The following is a 19894-nucleotide window of genomic DNA, read 5'->3' on the forward strand; positions in this document are numbered from 1 at the left end:
AAAAAGACTCCTGAATCCTAAGACCTTGCTGCATGGTAACTAACTTCGTTTTGGGGGCCAAAAAACTAGTACAGTGGGGTAGGGTGCGTGCAACGTACCAGAGTTTGATCCCAAGCATCCCATATGGTCCCCCTTGTCTGCCAGGAGTGATACCTAAGCACAGAGCCGGGAATAAACCCTAAGCACCACTGGGTGAGACCCAAAAACAAACAATAAAACCTGAAAAGAAAGATTTAGCTCTCAGTATTAAGCTGCAGTCTCCCCCCCCCACACCACCACCACCATTTTATTTAAATACCATGGTTTACAAAGTTGTTCATGATGGTCTGTTACAGGCATTCACTATTCCAATACCAATAACACCACCATGACCACTTTCCCTCCACCATTGTCTCCATTTTCCCAACCACCCCTTGAGCCTGCCTCTAGCACAGGCCCATAATAATTTATTTTATATTGTTTTTTTTTACCACTAAATAGCTAACTAAATGACAAAAAAATATTTCCACAGAAGGAAATTTGTGAAAATTGTTGTATCGAACCATGGGGATATTAAGTCCTTGTCTGAGGGCTTACTAAGTTGTGGTTGCAAGTTAAGCGTTCTGTATTAATGTTTCTGTTAGTCAAGATTGGTTGGTTTCTGTGTTACATCCCATTCGATCTGGTGAGCTCCTACTAGGATGTTAGTATTGTAGAGTTTGGAGGTGTCTGGCCACACACTCCAGAAAATCCAAAATATTTAACTGGGCGGTCAGCCGGAGGCATGGAGGTGCCTTTGGGGTGTGGGAGCTGCTGTTAGGGCTTTGTTTGAGCAGAAGCTGGGCAATCTCTTCTGAGATTGCCCCAGAAATCTCAAAACTGCAGTCTTTATTATATGTTGTAACCTAAATCCTTCCCCAAGACTTAATCCCTTTGAAGTCTGGCCCTGTGGTTTATCTTCCCTTGCCAACCATCTTCTCTGAGATCTGGGCATTATTTTATATCCAAATAGAGTTCTGCTATCTGTCTGGATAATGATCACTACTTGGTGTCTCACCTCCTTTAAGTGGAGAGGTCTCCACTTAACTGGAAAACCCAGACTCAACTATGTCTGAAGTATGACCAGTTTGGAACAGCTCTCCCTATCTGAGCAAACTAGAGTGGGGTTCCTCTGAGTTCTCCTTTCCACTGGTCTTCATCATGGCACCATTGACCTGCCAGTCCAGTTTTATCAAGAAGCCTGCTAAGTAAGTTTAGTGTTTCCCTAACCTTGCATCTGGATCCCCACTTGTCTTTGCTGTATCTGGAGTTGAGTCCAATTTTGTTGCCTTCATGAAAGAATTCAACCCCCTCCACTGTACAATAAACTCAAATGAAGTCTTCCTAGGCATTTTATCAAGTGCTAGAACTCATTTTTGTTTTCTTGCATTTTTTGGGGGTCACACCCAGCGATGCTCAGGGGTTACTCCTGGCTTTGCACTTTAGGAATCACTCCTGGTGCTGCTCAGGAGACCATATGGGATGCTGGGAATCGAACCCGGGTCAGCCACATGCAAGGCAAACGCCCTCCCTGCTGTACTATTGCTCCAGCCCCTCATTTTTGTTTTCTTAACACTAGCCATGCCCTTTGGACAATAACCATGGACTACCCATGGACAAGTTGCCCCTATGCATCATGCTGTGTATCCCTCCCACCCTGCTCTCTTTACTACTCTAGGAATCAGGTCTTATTTCAGTCTCTTGAGCTCTTTTCCTCCCTAACCCCTAGTTGACATGTGTACACCAAGACAGCTCTGGTGGTGACACCTGAAAATTTGAACCTGAAGAATATGGACCAATTCTATTTCATAATTCCATTCACCTAATTCATTCCATCAGGCAGATAATCAAAACATATGAATAAACATAAATGATTTCTGAGTATAAATATATTTTGGAGAGCCTCCTTATTTGTAGTACAGACATAAACAAAATATGTATACTCAAAAGCATAAAATGTCTTGTGCACTTGTGGATAAAAAAAATCAGAATAAATGCTGATCTTTGATGTGGCACTGGTGCCATAAACAAACTCACTGGCCAGTTTGGGATTAAGAATTATCTGAAAATTTACCTCTGAAGCTCCAAGTAAGTATGTTTTTATTGTTTTTCTTGTAAAAGTTTCTTCACCTAGAGCTGTGATGATTTTGGGGGTTCTGTGCGTGTGTTTCATCTCTTTTATTTGACTTCAAGATAAGGACTTAGTAAAATTCAAATTTTGCTTAATTGTGTGCTGATGTCAGGTATAGTATTTTCCTCTTGAATATCTCCCTTCATTTGGGTCTTGGCTGAAGCACTTTGATGGAAATGGCGTGTTAGCCATTCATTGGTTCTCATGGCTTTGCAGTGGAGGCAGGGTCGTTCTTTGATTTGGTAATTTCCCAGATTCCTTCTTCTCTGAGCTAGCTTTCTCTTCTTGAACCCAGAAGGTGATGGGGGGTGCTCACTCTCACTCTCCTTCCATGAAGAGGCTCCTGAGTTAGATATTTCACTGTCACACTGAGTAGTGTCTCTGTCATTCTGGGTTAGATTCACTTGGCTGAACTGAGTCTGGATCCTGGCTCGCCTTTGTTCAAGATAGGCATTGACGAAAGCCATTTCAGAGTCAGTGACAGCAGTAAATTGGCTCAACTTGGATTTTTTCATCATTTCTGAGGCATCACAGGCATCATCGTTGTTTGGCCGCCTTTGGGAACTTTCTTTGCTTCCTATCAAGCAATGAAACAAATCGATAAGTGAGGCATGTCACCAAATAAAGTTCATCACAATGTTGTGCTCTTTCTGATCCCCCTCAAAATCTAGATGGGTTCTCCGGGGTTATACAAATAAAAGCAGATTGATCTGAGGAGAATAGTTTGCAGGATGTATGACAATCCCTGTCTGAAGGCAGGCACATTATTATGTTCTTTTGATTTTGAGCAAACCATGACATTACCTTACACATTTCTTTGTATTGATAAGGACCCCAGACTACAGATTAATAGAACTGGACTGTGCAGTGGAGCATTTCATGACCTATAGCCACTTTTATCCGCAATATCACATTAAAAACACATTCCTGATGCTTCCACTGCTATTTTCTAGAAGAGCATTGTACATTCCTTGACTGTGCCTGCCCAACTCCTTCCCCATCCCTAACTCTTCACAGTTAAGTTTGTTCTTTCCTGAGTGACTTAGAGATATGCATGAGCTGTTACATCAGTCTAACTCAGCATAAAACCAGACCCACACAATTCCTTCATTTAGTTATTTATTTGAGTGGGGGAGCCGTTGGGCCAGTGCTCAGAGATTACTTTTGGCTGTGTGCTCAAGAATCACTCCTGGTGATTCACTCCTGAGACTCAAGGAACCATATGGGGTGCCAGGGATCTAATACGAACTGGCTGTGTGCAAGGCAAATACCCTACCACTGTAATATCATTTCAACCAGCCCCCATACTTTCTTTTGTTTTTTTGTTTGTGGGCCACATCTGGTGGTACTCAGGGGTCATTTCTGGCTCTGTACGCGAGGGACCATATGGGATGTGGGATCAAATCCAGGTCAGTCGTATGCAAGGCCCTAACTTCTATATTATCACTCCACCCCAACACATTTTGTTTTGTTTTGTGAAGCTCACTCAACAGCCTGTATTAGTGACACTATCTTTCCACCATAGGTTGTTTTCTTGCCAAAAAAATCCCTCTTCTCCATTTAGTAGGTCTTGTGATTTTGAGACCACATTAGTTGCTATAACTTCATATTACCTAAGCAAGCCTAGGAATGTGTAGAACTCATCTCAGTTTCCTTCTGAAAAGCTACTCTTATTTGCAAATGTTGGTAACTGACTGAAGTTTTCAGTATCACACAAAACAGCCTAAAGATCAGAAGGGTCAAATGATTAACCTAATACTTTTGAAATTTCATGGACTCCTGACAAAAGGAAAGGTCTTAAAACTTTCTCAGAGATAATTATTATTGTTTTTATTTGACTTGAGATCTTAAAAGAGCTATATATATATATATATGTGTGTGTGTGTGTGTGTGTGTGTATATATATATATATATATATGATGTGGGTAGCAGGGAGCTAAAAATATTCTCTTCTTTATACAACAGTGAACTGGAGTTGGCTCATACAAGTCAGCTCACAAGAACTGATTGTTAAATTTCCAGTAATTTTGCGAAATGATTGTTCAACACAGCCATTAGTAAAAATTAAATTATACAAACTTACCACTGAGTCAATTTATTATGAAGAAACAGAATAATTACTCAAAACCCATCATGTCTTAATTATCTTACTACATTTTATTATGATGAAAGCTCTTAAAACTATTTCTGGCTGTTGCATATGCATACGGAAAACACTCCCATCTCTTCCCAATTTGTCCATCTTTAAGTACATCATGTTGGTAATCTGAAAATGGTTTTGGTGAAATAAAAAACACAAAGGGGCTGGAACAATAGTGCAGCAAGTATGGGCTTGCTTTTTGTGCAGCTGACATGAGTTCAATCCCCAGCACCCCATGTCATCAGGAGTGATGCCTAAGTGCAGAACCAGGAGTCAGCCCTGAAAAACCACTGAATGTGTCCAAAAAAAATTGGGGTCAAAAAACCCCCCCACTGGTCGACATGGCCAACCCAAGTTGAATTCCTCCACCCCTCTCTGAGAGCCTGGCAAGCTACCAAGAGTATCTCGCCCTCACGGCAAAGCCTGGCATATTTGGTGGCCACCTGGCCACCTGTGACATATTTGATATGCCAAATACAGTAACAAGTCTCACAATGTTACTGGGCCTGCTCGAGCAAATCGATGAACAATGGGAGGACAATTATTGTCCTCCCATTGTTCATAGCACAGCGGTAGGGCGTTTGCCTTGCACGCAGCCAACATGGCCGACCCGAGTTCGATTCCTCCGCCCCTCTCGGAGAGCCCGGCAAGCTACCGAGAGTATCTCGCCCGCACGGCAGAGCCTGGCAAGCTCCCCGTGACGTATTCGACATACCAAACACAGTAGCAACAAAGTCTCCAATGGAGACGTTACTGGGCCCGCTCGAGCAAATCGATGATCAACGGGAGGGCCTTTACTTACTTACTTTATATATATATATATATATATATATATATATATATATATATATATATATGAATCCTGTAGTAATACTAAGAATAAAGGTGTGTGAAAAGCAAATGGTGTAAAATTAGAATATTGGGGAATGAGAAGAAAACTTGAACTCTAGCTACCAGTAACTTAAGCCTGCAGCAGCTCTAGTTACACTCAGTCATCTCTAGCTCTAGAGAAAAGAGCTCACCCAAGGGGCCTCTGCAGCACGGAGGGGCTGCACACACTTCCCTGTTCCCCTCTGCTGCTTTCCACTCTCAGCACAGGCTGCTCTCATCCCAGTCCCACACTACACATCACACTGGCTCTCACCTTTACTTACTGAAGTGCTTGACCCCGTGTCTTCATCCTTTCTCCTCTCAGACACCTGTGTCAGAAAGATAGACCCGCAATGAGACTTTCTAGGGTGGTTTTTCTTTTTTTTTTTTTAAACATTCATTTGTTGACAAACAGTATTGACCAAGATCAGAGAGATAGCACAGGGGTAAACATAAGTAATAGCAAACATTAAAATAAAAGTTAGGACTTTTTTTTAAAGGTTGAACTGTCTAGGTTTAAGGTGCTTACCTTGCATGCACTTTCTGGGTACTGTCAACGGCTATTGGTCAATATTATTTTTTTTTGTTTGGGGTTTTTTTGTTTTCTGTTTTTTGTTTGTTTGTTTGTTTGGTTTTTGGTTCTGGGGCTACATCTGGCAGTACTTAGGGGACTATGTAGTGTTGGGAATCAAACCAGGATTAGCCACATGGGTCTTAACTGCTGTACTATCTCTCCAGCCTTGGTTAGCTTTCAACTTTTTAAAGTTCATATTATTGGCAATTCTTTAAGATTTTAACATTTTGAGTGACACCCATGAACCACCTCCAGTACCAAGTAACCTCATTCACTGGTCAGATCCAGAGACTCATAAATAATCAAGTTGCAGGGATTCTTCGGGCCCCCGAGCAAGGCTGAGTCGTTCAGTGTACCCCGGAGACAGAGGGGCAGGTGAGCCCAGCACCTGCCCAAGCAGAACCCCAGCAGCCAAAAGCCTCCACACTCCACAATCGCTGCCATGTGCCCAGCCAAACACCAATACTCAGAACGAGCCTCATCCAGAAATTAATCTGTTGAAAAATCTCAGGTATGTTGGGTTTGTGACTGAAATCTACAGATTTTCACAGTCAGGAATCGGCTACTTCCCCTCCACCTCCCTGTACTTTTAGAAGACCCAACTTGCACATTCCCACAGCCACCATCCTGTTAAATATTTAACTTCCAGCTGTATTACCCCACTAAAAATTTTGGACTTCTTGGAGCACACAGTCGCAAATGCAAGACATACGCATGAAGACATTCCAAATGCCACAGCACTGATAAACCAGGAGTAGCACACCAGATTGGATGGGATGTAATATAAAAGACAACCAATTTCAACAATAACAAAATATAAACCCAAAAGGCTTAACCTGCAACGTTTTAGTCATCTCTTATATAAGGACTTAATGTCTCCATGGTGAGATACAACAATCTTCACTGAATTTCTTCTATGGAAAGATTTTTTGATCATTCTTTTAGCAAATTATTTATAACAATCACTATATCACTGTATCACTGTCACTGTTCATCGATTTCCTCGAGCAGGCACCAGTAATGTCTCCTCCTCGTCCTAGCCCTGAGATTTTAGCAAGTGCCACATTGAATGAAGGCTCTTTCAGGGTCAGGAGAATGAGACCCATCATTGTTACTGGGTTTTGGCATATCATATACACCACGAGGAGCTTGCCAGACTTCATAACAAGCAAAATAAAATAAATTATTGAGGGGCTGCTATGGGGGCAGGCTTTAGGGGTCACTGTCACTGTCACTGTCCTCCCGTTGTTCATCGATTTTCTCGAATGGGCCCAGTAACGTCTCCATCGTGAGACTTGTTACTGTGTTTAGCATATCAAATACGTCACGGGGAGCTTGCCAGGCTTTGCTGTGTTTGGGAAAATTGGAGATAATGGTGGTGGGAAGGTGCACTGGTGGTGGGATTGGTATTGGAATATTGAATGTCTGCAACAAATCATCATGGACAACTTTGTAAATCACAGTGCTTAAATAAAGGGTAAGGGAAAAATAAAATTAGAAAACAAAAACAAAAACCTTTAGGGGCAGGATAAATAATAACATAAGGCGCTTGCCTTGCAACTGACACAGGTTTAATCCCGGCCCACCATACGGTCCCGAGCACCACCAAGAGTAGTTCCTGAATGCAGAGCCAGGAGTAAGCCCTGAACACAGCTGGGTATGGCCCCAAAACAAAACAAACACTTCAATTTTATCATAAATTCTTCTCTAATTCATTTGTAATTAAACAAAACATCATTTCATTCCTAAACATTGCAAGAAACATATACAGAGGGAAAATCAAAAAGAAGTTTAACGGGTCTTCAAGACGACTGATGTTACTAGCAAGATATCAGGACTCTGTATACAGAATACTGAGCGCTATGACTTATTACAGTGATGGGCTATGGAGCAAAATCAAAAGAGGAAAATATACTAATATAATATCCAGAGGAAACCAAGGACCAGCTTCTGAGCTTCCTCTCCTGGTGGAGTGACAGTGACATAATTTCCCGAGCGATGAGCCACAACAACTCAGCATGAAATGTGTGTCAGAGAAACTAATTAGAGATACAGTGCCCAGGAGATTTGTCAGGGGCTTGTCACAGAGAAACTTTGGTCTTACCAAGTACCAAATTCTAACTCCCGAAAGAGAGCTAGCTAATGCTTAAAATAAACCATACTGTTTGCATGATCACTTGAAAGATAATGAATCATTTTAATCAGATGAAACCTTCCCAAATTCAGCACCCTAATTTTCAGACAAGGTAACTTTCAAGAATTTCTGAGAAAAACGATCTTATCAGATAAATCTACTGTGTTATGTTTTTTTACATCTCTTTTCAAAATTTTCTTAAATTGTCTTTATTCACTTTTGTTTTCCTTATGTTACTCTTCTTTCCTAAAGTGACTTTTCTCAAGATGAAGTCATGAAATTTACATACAAGTGGTACTACATGGAAAGTATCACGCTAAGCAAAATGAATCAGAAAGAGAGGGATAGACATAGAAAGATTGCATTCATCTGGGGAACATAAAGTAACAAAATAGGAGACTAACACCCAAGAGGGGCCAGGATTAGTACTAGGAGGTTTGCTCCATGGCTTGGAGGCCAGCCACACATGCTAGGGGAAAAGGGAGCTCAGATAGAGAAGGGAGCACCAAATAAAGGATGTTGGGAGGATCTCCCAGGATGGGAGAAGCATGCTGAAAGTAGACTATAGACCGAACATGATTGCCACTCAATGCCTCTTTTGCAAACCAAAACACTCAAAAGAAGAGAGAGAACAAGGGGGAATGCCCTGCCACAGAGGCAGGGTGGGATGGGGGGGATGGGGGGTGGGAGTGATACTAGGATCCGTGGTGGTGGGAAATGGGCACTGGTGGAGGGATGGGTATTTGACCATTGTATAATTGAAACCCAAGCACAAAAATCTGTAAGTCTACAACTGTACCTCATGGTGTCTCACTAAAAAAAATTTTTTTTAAAGTGACTTTTCTCTAATTTGTAATTATTAAAATAAGATAAAGATAAAGATAAAAGCATTAAAATATCTCGAGCATTAAAATATCTCATTTTTAAAAAACTTTAAATAAATTTTATTTATTTTGGATTTTAACCCACATGGCAGTAATTTGGTGCAGAACTTACTCCTGGTTCTGTGCTCAGGGATCACTCTTGAAGGTGCTTGGGGGACCATATGCAGTGCTGGGGTTCAAACCTGGGTGGACTGCATGCAAGGCAAGTGTTTTATCCACCTTACTATTTCTCCCATCCCAATTCTTTGCAATTTTTTTTTGCTGAATTAATAGATTTAATACCCGCTAAATCCTTCAAAATGCAGCCTATGATGCATTTATAATGGTGCATCCATGATGCATCTACAAATATGGAAACCAGAAGAAATGCATTTCTTTATATAGTTCCATTTTCAGATATTTTACCCCAGTATTCCATTAAGAAAGGAATCCCACTTTCCAATCCATTACTACCCATAGGTACTGAAAGTTTTGTCAAAAGGTATCAATAGAGTGCAACTCTTTCAGAAGATATAAGAAGCTTTAGAAATATTCAGAATAATTTTGATATATCAAAATCTTTTGGGAAAAGGTGGGTGGATGTAGCTCAGCAATAGAGCATAAAGTCTTCATGTGTGAAGTCCTGGGTTTGATATCTAGTCACACACATACACCTACCCACCCCCCCAAAAAAATTGTCTTGGAATCTATTACCAAGAAATAACTCCTTACCTCCCTTTGTGTATAAGAAATGATCGACATGATATCACTGTGATAATATAAAAGATACAATCCAGGGGCCAGAGTACAGTGAGTTGAGTTCTTGCCATGCATGTGGCCTACCTGGGTTCTATCCCCAGCATCCCACATGATCCTCTGAGCCTGCCAGGAGTGACCCCTGAGCTCAGAGCAAGGAGCAAGTTCTGAGCACAGCTGAGCGTGATCCCCAAAAAGATATAATTCAAAAGTAAATTATGGTGCAATTATGCCATCCTATAATTTGTAGTGTTAAAAAATTACTATAGCATTAACACTGCAAAATCATTGCACCCTGCTTTTGGTTTTTATTTTTCTTTTTTTTAAGTAATACCAGCACAATACTTTTAAGCTTCACATAATGATCATGGCCCACATTTTTTTTTTGTCAAAAATAAAATGGACACCTAAGGATAGTAGATACACGAGACAGATAGATTGCTCCATAGCTGGAAGCCTGCCTCATGAGTAAAGGGGAGAAGGCAGCTGGAATAGAGAAGGGATCACTAAGAAAAAGATGGCTAGAGGAATTGGTGGGATGGGAGATGTGTGCAGAAAGTAGATAAAGGACCAAACATGATAACCTCTCAGTGTCTATTGCAAACCATAAAGCCCAAAGGTAGAGAGAGATTATGGGGAATCATGTCTGCCATGGAGGCAGGGGGAGGATGGGAAAGGGGGGATATACCGGGGATATTGGTGGTGGGGAATGTGCACTGGTGGAGGGATGGGTGTTTGATCATTGTGTGATTGTAACCCAAACATGAAAGCTTGTAACTATCTCATGGTGATTCAATAATTTTTTAAATAATAAATAAACAAAAATAAGACGGAATTTTTGTAGAAAGTCAAAATTTGGGGGGGTTGAAAGTATATACTGAGGTATTTGTAAGGTCATCACTTGTCCCATTCATTCCTTTGTAAATATCTGATCTCACAATGTTCAGCAAGTATCTCTCAGCAACTACTATTCCGGGCAGGTGGGGATTTGTTTTAGGACACCCTGTGCTCAGAGCTTACTCCTGGCTCTGTGCTTAAGGATCATTCCTGGCAGTGCTCAGGAGTTCACACAGAGTAACAGGGACTGAACCCAGTTTGGCCACATTTAGGGCAAGCACCTTAACTCCTATACTATCTTTCCCGTTCTCAGGAGTTACTTCTTTGGGGTTATTCCAAGAATTCTCTGAAAACCCTAAGCATGGAATTCTCTTTTAAAAAAAAAAATACACAATTTTTGGGTGGGCCTTAAAATATTTTAAATATAACATGCATGGAAGTTATTATTTAAAAATTAGTTAACTGGAACTTTGGCAATAGCTCAAGAGCTAGATCACATGCCTAGCATGTGCAGTGTCCTAAGTTCAATTCCCAACATCGGACAACCCCCAGAACACTGCCAAGTACAGCTCTGCTTGCCCCCAGAACACCACTGAGCATAGCCCTGGTGACTCCAAAATACAGATATGACCCCTGTAATAAACAAATTATCTATCAATATTAAAGTTAACAATAGTTTGGCTATTTCTACATAATCTGGAGTGTTTTTTCCACCATCTTCCTATAAATTTCAAATTTTCCACAATGCATATTTGTTTGTAATTGAAGTGGGAATGTATTCCAAAACTCTTATTAGGCTTATAGCATTCTTACAGAAAGCTCCTGGATTTGATTTGATGCCAAATCAGAATATAATCACAAAATTAAAAGAAAGATTCTGAACCAAGCTAAGTGGAATCATATGAACTGTGGTTACCAAAGGCATTTTATTAACTGCCTGAGGAAGCAGTGAGTGAAAACAGCAGCAGCGCCTGCCTTGAACAGGGTCACAGAGTGGAGGGGTCTGGCCTTTGACTTTCTGACTCTAATCAACTCTGACCTGAACAGTCACTTCACCCCACTAATGAGGTGTACTCAAGATGAGGAGCTTGGAACGGAACTGTTTGGGGAAATGCTGGCACTGAGAGTCTGAATAAACACTAAGCAAATTTATTAACTATACTATTTATAGTCTCTGAAAGCAATGTGTGCTTCCCGGGGAACCCCATCTAGTGCCCCAAACTCCACCAAGAGTGATTACTAAAGCACAGAGCCAGGAAAACACCCCGAGCATAGCTGGGTACGGTCAAAAATAAAGCAAAAATCCAAATAAAAAATAAAAATAATAGTAGCAAATACACAGGAACTCAGCATGCTTCATGTATGAGAATAATGACCACATTTTGGTCATGCTTTCACTGCAAGGTTTGTTGCATAAGGCTCATAGTTTTGCAGAGAAAGTTTTAAAGTGAAGGGAGGATAAAAATCCATCTTCCTTGACTAGTTCTCAGATGGTTTTCAGATATTAAATCTGGAATTCTTCAGAAGTCAAAATAGTCCAACCATAAGGGTAGGAAAAGAAGTAAAATCTTCTAAGATAATTAAGATATTAATCAGCCCTGAATAGTTTCTGCTTGCTGGCTTACTTTTGGTGGGGAAGAGAGAGGGTTGGGCTCAGGATTTAGTCCTGGGGTATTCTGGGGACCATATGTGGTGTCAGGGATCAAACCAGGGTCAGTTGCATGCAAGGTAAGTGGCTTACGGGCTGTACTAGATTGCTGATATCCCCTGAATTAAAAAAAAAATTGGGGGGTTCACACCCGACAGTGCTCAGGCCTGCTCCTGGCCCTGCACTCAGGCCACTCATGAAGGAGCTCATTGAAGGGATGGAATCCACATTGGCTGTGTGCAGGGCAAGTGTCCTACTGGCTATATTCTCTCCAACCCTCCCCCTGAATCACTTGAATTCAATATTTCAAAATATGGCTTGAAGCAAACAATGAATTAGGGCAAGAAACCTGGGTCTATGCCCCGCCACCACCACCACCACACACACACAACCATCACTAATCACTTGTGTGACAATGAACCAGTCTCTTGATTTCTTTGGGTCTTATCAAATTTTAAAAATTTTTTAAAGGAGAGATCTCGAGCTATTACTTGCTTAAGGTGGTGGAACTGCCGGCTCTCAAAGGCCCTTGCAGCTCAGGGTCCTGTGACTCCAAACAGCTGATGTAAGCAAGCGAGCAGAGAAACAGCTACAAAGTTTTTCGTGGACTTTGTGATGAAATTGCCAGGAATCAATTTCAATTTTTTGTTAATTTTCTAAAGTAGCTTTTCTTGCCAGGTCAGACAAATTCAATATACTTAGGTAGGGAGTGTAAGACATGTGTTTAAGCTATCACTATTCTAAATCTCCTTTTGGCAAAGTATCTACCTTAAGAAGCATTTAAACTTGAGATGAAACTTCTTCTTGCGGGAGCGGAGAGGGGAAGAGTCTTTGATTATTGTAATGGACTATGGCTGGTATCGACATAACAAACCTCCTCTCCATTTAGAGCTGATATAGCATTCAGCCTAGCTGACCACTGCCAGCCCAGAGCTCTGGCTGTAATACTAAATGATGGTGGTTTGATTAATCATCAAACCTGGTATTAATGGCCAGGAAGATTTCTAAGTCAGCAATTTATAAGCGTTCAGTTACTCAAAATATATTGGAGCATCAGGCTCTTGATGAAGTGCCCTATCTCATTCTTAAAAGGATGGTCCTTTCTCCTGCTAGTCAGTGTTGGAGAGTGGTAACTAGTTCTATTTCATTGGGTTTCATTCTGCATCTTCATCTATGCACTTAATTGTCTTATTCTTTAAAAAAAAAAACCTCAGTTCTATATTGTGTCTATAAATAGGACTTTTGTATCTTGATTAGAATCATATAGCAATAAAAGAAATTTGAAGGTCATTAACCAGCAGGAAAGTTTATTCCAAGAATTCTCTGCCATTACATAGCATCTAGACAAACTGCACACAATCTAAATGCCTCAAAATTATAGATTGGTTATGGGGCAACTGCAAAAGAGAAAATTATGCAATCATTAAGACTGCTGCTATGTGACTATAATTTGGGGAAATGTGAAAATATAATTTTCAGTTTAAAAAAGCAGGATAAGGGATGAGAGATAGTACAAAGAGTTAAGGTACATGCCTGGCTTGCAGTTGACCCAGGTTTCTTCCCCAGAAACAAATGGTTCCCTAAAGACAGAACAAAGATTAATCCTGGAGCCCTGCTGTTCCCTCTTACACACACACACACACACACACACACACACACACACACACACAATCCTGATCAAGGACCAGGGAGATGAAATGGATACTTGCATGCTGATCCCCACCTCTCTGTGGTCTCACAGCAGCACTGAGAGTGACCCCAGAGCACCTACCTAGGAGTTGCCCCTAGACACTGCTAGAGATGGCCCCTGAGGCAAAATTAAATTAAAAAGCAGGATGAGAATATATACTATAATGTCAACCATCTAAGATCAAATACAGAAAACAATGCCCCACCTGTATGAGGCCCTAGGATGGATCTCTGGCACCACAAGCACATCTGCCAAATAATAGTAATTCATTGGGGCGAGAGCTCAAGTGACAGAACACGTGCCTAGTACTTCAGTGTCCTGAGTTCAGTGTCTGGTACACAGGAACCCTGTTTGTTGTTTTTTTTAACCAATATAAATATATATTAGGATAGTGTGTGGGGGGAGGGGGGGAAGATATACCACAAAATGAGTGGTTATCTCAAGGAAAAAGGGTTAAAGTTGCTTTAATTCTCTTTATCCCTTTCTACACTCTGTCTGGAAGGAGACTGCCTTGTTTTGAGGATGACAAACCCAACACTTATTTTTACATTTGTGGTGCTTCAGGTCAAACCAGGGTCTCATGCAGGCAAAACAGGGGCTATACCAGGAAGCTGCAGCCCCAGCCAAAATGGACTGCTTAAGAAAGTACTTTTATCAACGTGAATTTATTTTATGGGAAATCCCCTGTACAAACATATTGTTTTAAAATGAAAAGGATATCATCCTACCCAGACAGAAGCCCGAGAGAAGACCATCAGGACCAATATAATGAAAAAATACCAAAGCAGGAAATTCCCTATTGCGCCACAAGAGTCATCCTTCTGGCATTCATAGTCCTGATTAGGGATGGGAAGACTTAAAGGCAGAGAGGGAGGATCCACCTCCCAAAATAAGGAAAAAAGATCTCCCATGATAGTTTCTGGCTTGGAAAATCAAACATGGTCACAGGGATGAAGATGCCTGGAAGTGCCTCACTCCATGTAGATGACAACTTCCTTGGCAACCAATTGTGACATCCCCATCAGCTGTGACAGCAAAGAGTGGTGCTTCCCGTCTTTCAAGATTCTGAAAGACTCATCTCAATGACTTCTGTGAAAGTGTATTTCCTCCATCCCATAATAGAATGCATTCTGCCTATATCTGCTCTACCTAAAACTTGTGCACACTAATTTTCATGGCTTTAAAATTCAGTCTCAGTTATCTGCTTTATTTATTTATTTATTTTTTTGGTTTGGGAGATTACACCTGGCTGTCTTCAGTTCTTATGCCTGACTCTTTGCTCAGGGATCATTCCTAGTGGTGCTTAGGGGAACATATGGGGTACCAGGGATCAAGTCTGGGTCCACTGTGTACAAGACAAGTACCCTATCCTATGTACCTTCTCTCCAGCTCCATGAGGTATTCATTAAAAAACCTTTTTCTTATGTATTATATCATTATAAATTAACATACACACTTGCTGGGGTGAGGGTTAGGGGGACTGAGCCACATTTGACAGTGCTCTAGGGCTACTCCTGGCTCTATGATCAGGCATCACTCCTAGTGGTCCTCAGAGAACCACATGTGCTTCCCAGAATCAAACCAGGTCAGTCACATGCAAGATAATAGTACCCCTGTACTATTAGCCCTTGTACTATTTCTCTGGGCTGGAGCGATAGCACAGCAGTAGAGCATTTGCCTTGCGCGCAGCCTGTCTGAGCCAGGTTCGATTCCTCCACCCCTCTTGGAGAGCCCGGCAAGCTACTGAGAGTATCTCGCCCGCATGGCAAAGCCTGGCAAGCTACCCGTGTTGTATTCAATATGCCAAACACAGTAACAACAAATCTCAAAATGGAGACGTTACTGGGCCTGCTCGAGCAAATCGATGAACAACGGAGGACAGTGTGACAGTGTGACTATTTCTCTGGCCCTAACATACACAGTTCTAATGTATTAAACTGAATTGTGGCTTCCCCACAATTTATGTGTTGAAGCCCAAGCCCCCTTCATCAGGATCTGTTGGATACCTGTTGGGTTGTGCTTGCTTCTCCTGCAGGGAGCTTAGGTTTATTGAGTTACTCCCACAACAGGACTCCTGAGACACAACCAATTCCATCAAGCACTAATAATCCTTTATTGCTTTTCTCTTGCCTTTGTGTCATTTGCATGCTTTTTAAAGCAATGTCTTTTTTGTATAGACCAGGAAGACAGTTGATGCTATGCTTTTGTAACATGGGAGTTAATTGACTCCAAATAATATTTACTCCTGGGCATCCATCATAGTTACCTGACTTAAACCTCAGTTGCCCTTGCTTCCTAACACCCCCAAAAGTAGGGTTGCAACAAAGGGAATGGATGGGCCCAGGGCAAGCTATAAGCTACCCTGATATCGAAAGGGCACAAGTTAAGCACCTAAGCATAAAAAGTTAAGAGCATGGTCATGGAACAAACTCTGTTATGATCCAAAAAGAAGTAACTGAATAAGGACCCTGCTGGGCTTAGAAAAGACTAACCTGGCCTGAGAAGTGTAGTCTGGGATATATAGCAAGATGTCCCCAGGAAGAGCCAACCTTTAAGCTTGATATATCTCTTACTGTATTCATACAAAATGACTATAAATATTAGAAATAAATTTACTATGATTGTTTAGCTGATTACTAGCTGAGGAAAGGACAAAGCAATACACCCTGAATGGAATCCCATCCTTCAGCGGATCTCCTAGAAATCTGAAGTGCTGAGCTCTCAGATGAGATTTTGTCCTTGAGTTAATCCCCTAGGACTTCCCCTGAAAGAATGGCTTTACCTCTATTTGTTGTTATGACAATGTTCAACCCCACCCATGTGTATGCCCATCCTTCATGATTTCTATATAACTGTGCTATAAAGGGGAAAAGGGGAACATAAAGAAGTGGAGGACTACATGAGAGCTAGGACTGTGATCACTGTGATCACTATCCTCCCGTTGTTCATCGATTTGCTCAAGCGGGCCCAGTAACGTCTCCTTTGTGAGACTTTGTTGTTACTGTGTTTGGCATATCAAATAGGTCACGGGGAGCTTGCCAGGCTTTGCCATGCGGGCGAGATACTCTCGGTAGCTTGCCGGGCTCTCCGAGAGGGGCGGAGGAATCGAACTTGGGTTGGCCATGTTGGCTGTGTGCAAGGCAAACTGAGAGCTAGGACTACATAGAGGATTTTGAGGTCAATGAGGAGACTAGGATGATGGAACTATGATGACTGGGACTATGACCAAAACTAGGACTACAATTGTGCTATAGGGGAGAGATCAGATTACACCAGAGGAGAGAGAAATAACTCACTACTGGTAAGTCTGGGGCCCAGTCCCTGTTTCTCCACTGGGGAGGAGTGTGAAATAAAATTATTACCAACCAGCCTGGGACCTTGCTTCTCTGTTCCCCTAGTCCTTCATGGGTCCATCCATCGCCCTGGGCCGGCCAGGAGAACAGTTCTCAACCACCAAACACTCACATCCCATGTGTGCCAATGTGCTTCTCCTTAGAAGCTCACAGGGAACCTCCTTTTGGGGTGCTAGGAACTAAGGGCAACTGAGGCTGAGGTCAGGTAAATATGATGGATGTCCAGGAGTAAATATTATCTGGAGTCAATTAACTCCCATGTTACAAAAGCATAGCATCAACTGTCTTCCTCTGTCTATGCAAAATGGCCATTGCTAAATAAGTCACGCAAATGACACAAGGGCAAGAGAAAAGCAATATAGGATTACTAGAGTTTGATGGAATTGGGTGTGCCTCAGGGGCACTGTTGTGGGAGTAACTCAATAAACCTAAGCTTCCTGAGAGAGGAGCAAGGACAACCCAATGTTATCCAAAAAAATGAGATCCTAAGGATTCACTATGATCAGTGTCGTTGCAAATCATTTCTTCCTTAGGGGTACACCATTAGGTGTTCAGGGACTATATCTGGTGGTGCTCCCTTTGTGGTGTGGGGATTTGAACCATGGCCATGGCCACAGCTGCACGCTAAGCAAGTACCTTCACCTGGTCCCTAATCAGTTTTCTTTGAAGAAGAAGAAAAGACACCCGTGATGGGTGAGCATAGAAATAAAGAGGCCTGTGAGGACACATACCTCAGGAGAATCCAATCCTGACAGCACCCTGATCTCGAATTTCAAACCTCCAGAAGTCTGAAAAAAAAAATTGTTTTATTGTTGAAGTCAACAAGTTTCATGGTATTTTATGGCAATCCTAGCAAACTAACACAAAATGCCAAATTGAGATCAAATTGGGAGAGAGCAGGCTTTTTCTGCTCTGGAGAAGTCTAAAGTTTACTTTTAAAACCTCTCTTTCTCTCTCTCTCTCTCTCTCTCTGTCTCTCTCTCTCTCTCTCATCTCCTTTCTTTTTCTCTCCTCCATCACATCTCTCTAAATTTCTTTCAACAAAAAACTATTTTGAAAAACAGAACAAAACACATTTGGGAATTTGAGGAGTAGTTGTTTTTAGATTTTTTTGCGTGGAGGTGGGGGGGTATATCCAGAAATGCTCAGTGGTTATTGCTGGCTCTGCACTCAGAAATCACTCCTAACAGTGTGCAAGGGACCATATGGGATGATGGGAATTGAACTTGGGTCGGCAGCTTTCAAGGCAAGTGCCCTACCCACTGTACTATCACTCCACCCCAATTGTTTTATTTTTATGATTCTCCCTTCCCCATTTTTTTCTCTAGCACCAAGAATAAAATCTAGGGCCTCATGCATGCAGGCTAGTAGAATTTCTTTCTGGGGATGAGGGAGGGTATTGACCCACACCTAGTTGTTCTTGGGACCATATATGGTGCCAGGGATGGGATTTGAGCCAGTGTAGGCCAGATGCAAAGTAAGTGCCTTATTTCCTGTACTGTTTATTTGACCTAGAATTCCTTTCAAGTACATGACAATCTATAGATTGCATTAAGAAGAGAAATATTAGTGCAGGAGACATAGCTCAGCTAGCTGAATCCCCCGCATGCCTGGTCCCTGAGCACCAACCCCTCATTCTGGCTCCTCCTCCTCCACCAGCACAGCTGGGTATGGCCCAAAAACAAAAGCAAAGGAGACAAATATAGATTTGGCCTGTGAATTACATCATCTGCAAACCATTTCTTCCTAGGAAGAATATATATGGGGTGGTATTACAATTCTTAACAAGACTATGACTACAGTATTCCAATGTTGACTGTCCATTGAACTGTCATTGAACAACTGAACTAGATCATGTATAAATCGAAAACTCAAGCCAAACATCATGATTAAGCAATCTAAATATTATGAACACCATAATTAAACTTTTAAAAATTAGATCTTTAAAAACATATCTGCTTATTTTCAGTAATATGCAATACCAAGAGGAAGCTTCATCTTTGACCTTAAGAACACTTTAAGAAAAGTTTCTGTCATTGAGGTGTACATGATGCAACAATGCAGTAATTTACTGTGATCGGTGACCTGGCCTGATGTTTTGATTTGGGGCACCTTACTATGTCTCTGACAGCAGGACCCTAGGCACTAAGTGTCTTGCGTCTTGGATCTCAGTGGTGGCTCTTTGACCCTCATTACCTGTTCCAGGATGTCATGGAGGATCGGGGATTGAGCCCAGAAAGACTCCTCCAGCTCACCAAACGCCTCTTTACTGTCTCCCATTGCACTGCCTTCAGTGCCTTCAAGCAATATGGACAGCTCTTACTTCTGGTCCCATGGCTCAAAGTGGACGGGGGTTGGGGAGTGGGTTTTGTTTGGTTTTTGGTTTGGGGGTCACACCTGGCAATGCTCAGGGGTTATTCCTGGCTCTGAAGTCAGGAATCACTCCTGGTGGGCTCCAGGAACCTCATGGGAAGCCAGGAATCAAATCCTAGTTGACCGTGTGCAAAGCAAATGCCCTACCAGCTATACTCAAGGCCCAAAGGTTTTTGTATTTTTGTTTGTTGTTTTAATCACGCTCAACTTTAACAACAAATCACATATTGGTATTTCTTGTTATTGCTGTACCCTTTTTTATACAAAAAAAAATTCAAATTTTACATCAAGTCCAAACACTTGATTTTTTTTTTTTTTGGTAACAATTTTTTTTTTTTTTGGTAACAAAATACAATGGCTTTGCTGTTGATGAGGGGGTGTGTTACAACTCCTGTATCCTAACATTAGCCACCGGGGTGAATAAAAATCTGCTTTAAAATACAATTGAAACCCAAGCACAAAAATTTGTAAATCTACGAATGCACCTCATGGTGTTTCACTAACAAA

The 19894-nt window shown here is 41.6% G+C and overlaps 1 protein-coding gene across 1 annotated transcript; it reads right to left on the bottom strand.

The window, feature by feature from the left end:
* Positions 1-2229: 2229 nt before the first annotated feature.
* On the bottom strand, positions 2230-14572 carry SSMEM1 (serine rich single-pass membrane protein 1). The gene is made up of 3 exons (XM_056118437.1): positions 14390-14572; positions 5434-5488; positions 2230-2726 (listed from the first exon to the last, which is right to left on the bottom strand). Exons 1-3 carry the CDS (start codon positions 14570-14572, stop codon positions 2230-2232), a joined length of 735 nt encoding a protein of 244 aa, XP_055974412.1.
* Between the last annotated feature and the right edge of the window lie 5322 nt (positions 14573-19894).

Source organism: Sorex fumeus, unplaced genomic scaffold (assembly GCF_029834395.1).
Source record: "Sorex fumeus unplaced genomic scaffold, SorFum_2.1 ptg000037l, whole genome shotgun sequence".
Taxonomy (NCBI): domain Eukaryota; kingdom Metazoa; phylum Chordata; class Mammalia; order Eulipotyphla; family Soricidae; genus Sorex; species Sorex fumeus.

Coding starts and splice junctions, on each gene's coding strand:
- SSMEM1 (XM_056118437.1), bottom strand. CDS start 14,572: ATGGGAGATCTTTTTTCCTTATTTTGGGAGGTGGATCCTCCCTCTCTG. Junction 5,489..14,389: donor TCTCTCGGGCTTCTGTCTGG/GTAGGATGATAT, acceptor TTTCTGACACAG/GTGTCTGAGAGGAGAAAGGA. Junction 2,727..5,433: donor AAGCACTTCAGTAAGTAAAG/GTGAGAGCCAGT, acceptor ATTGCTTGATAG/GAAGCAAAGAAAGTTCCCAA.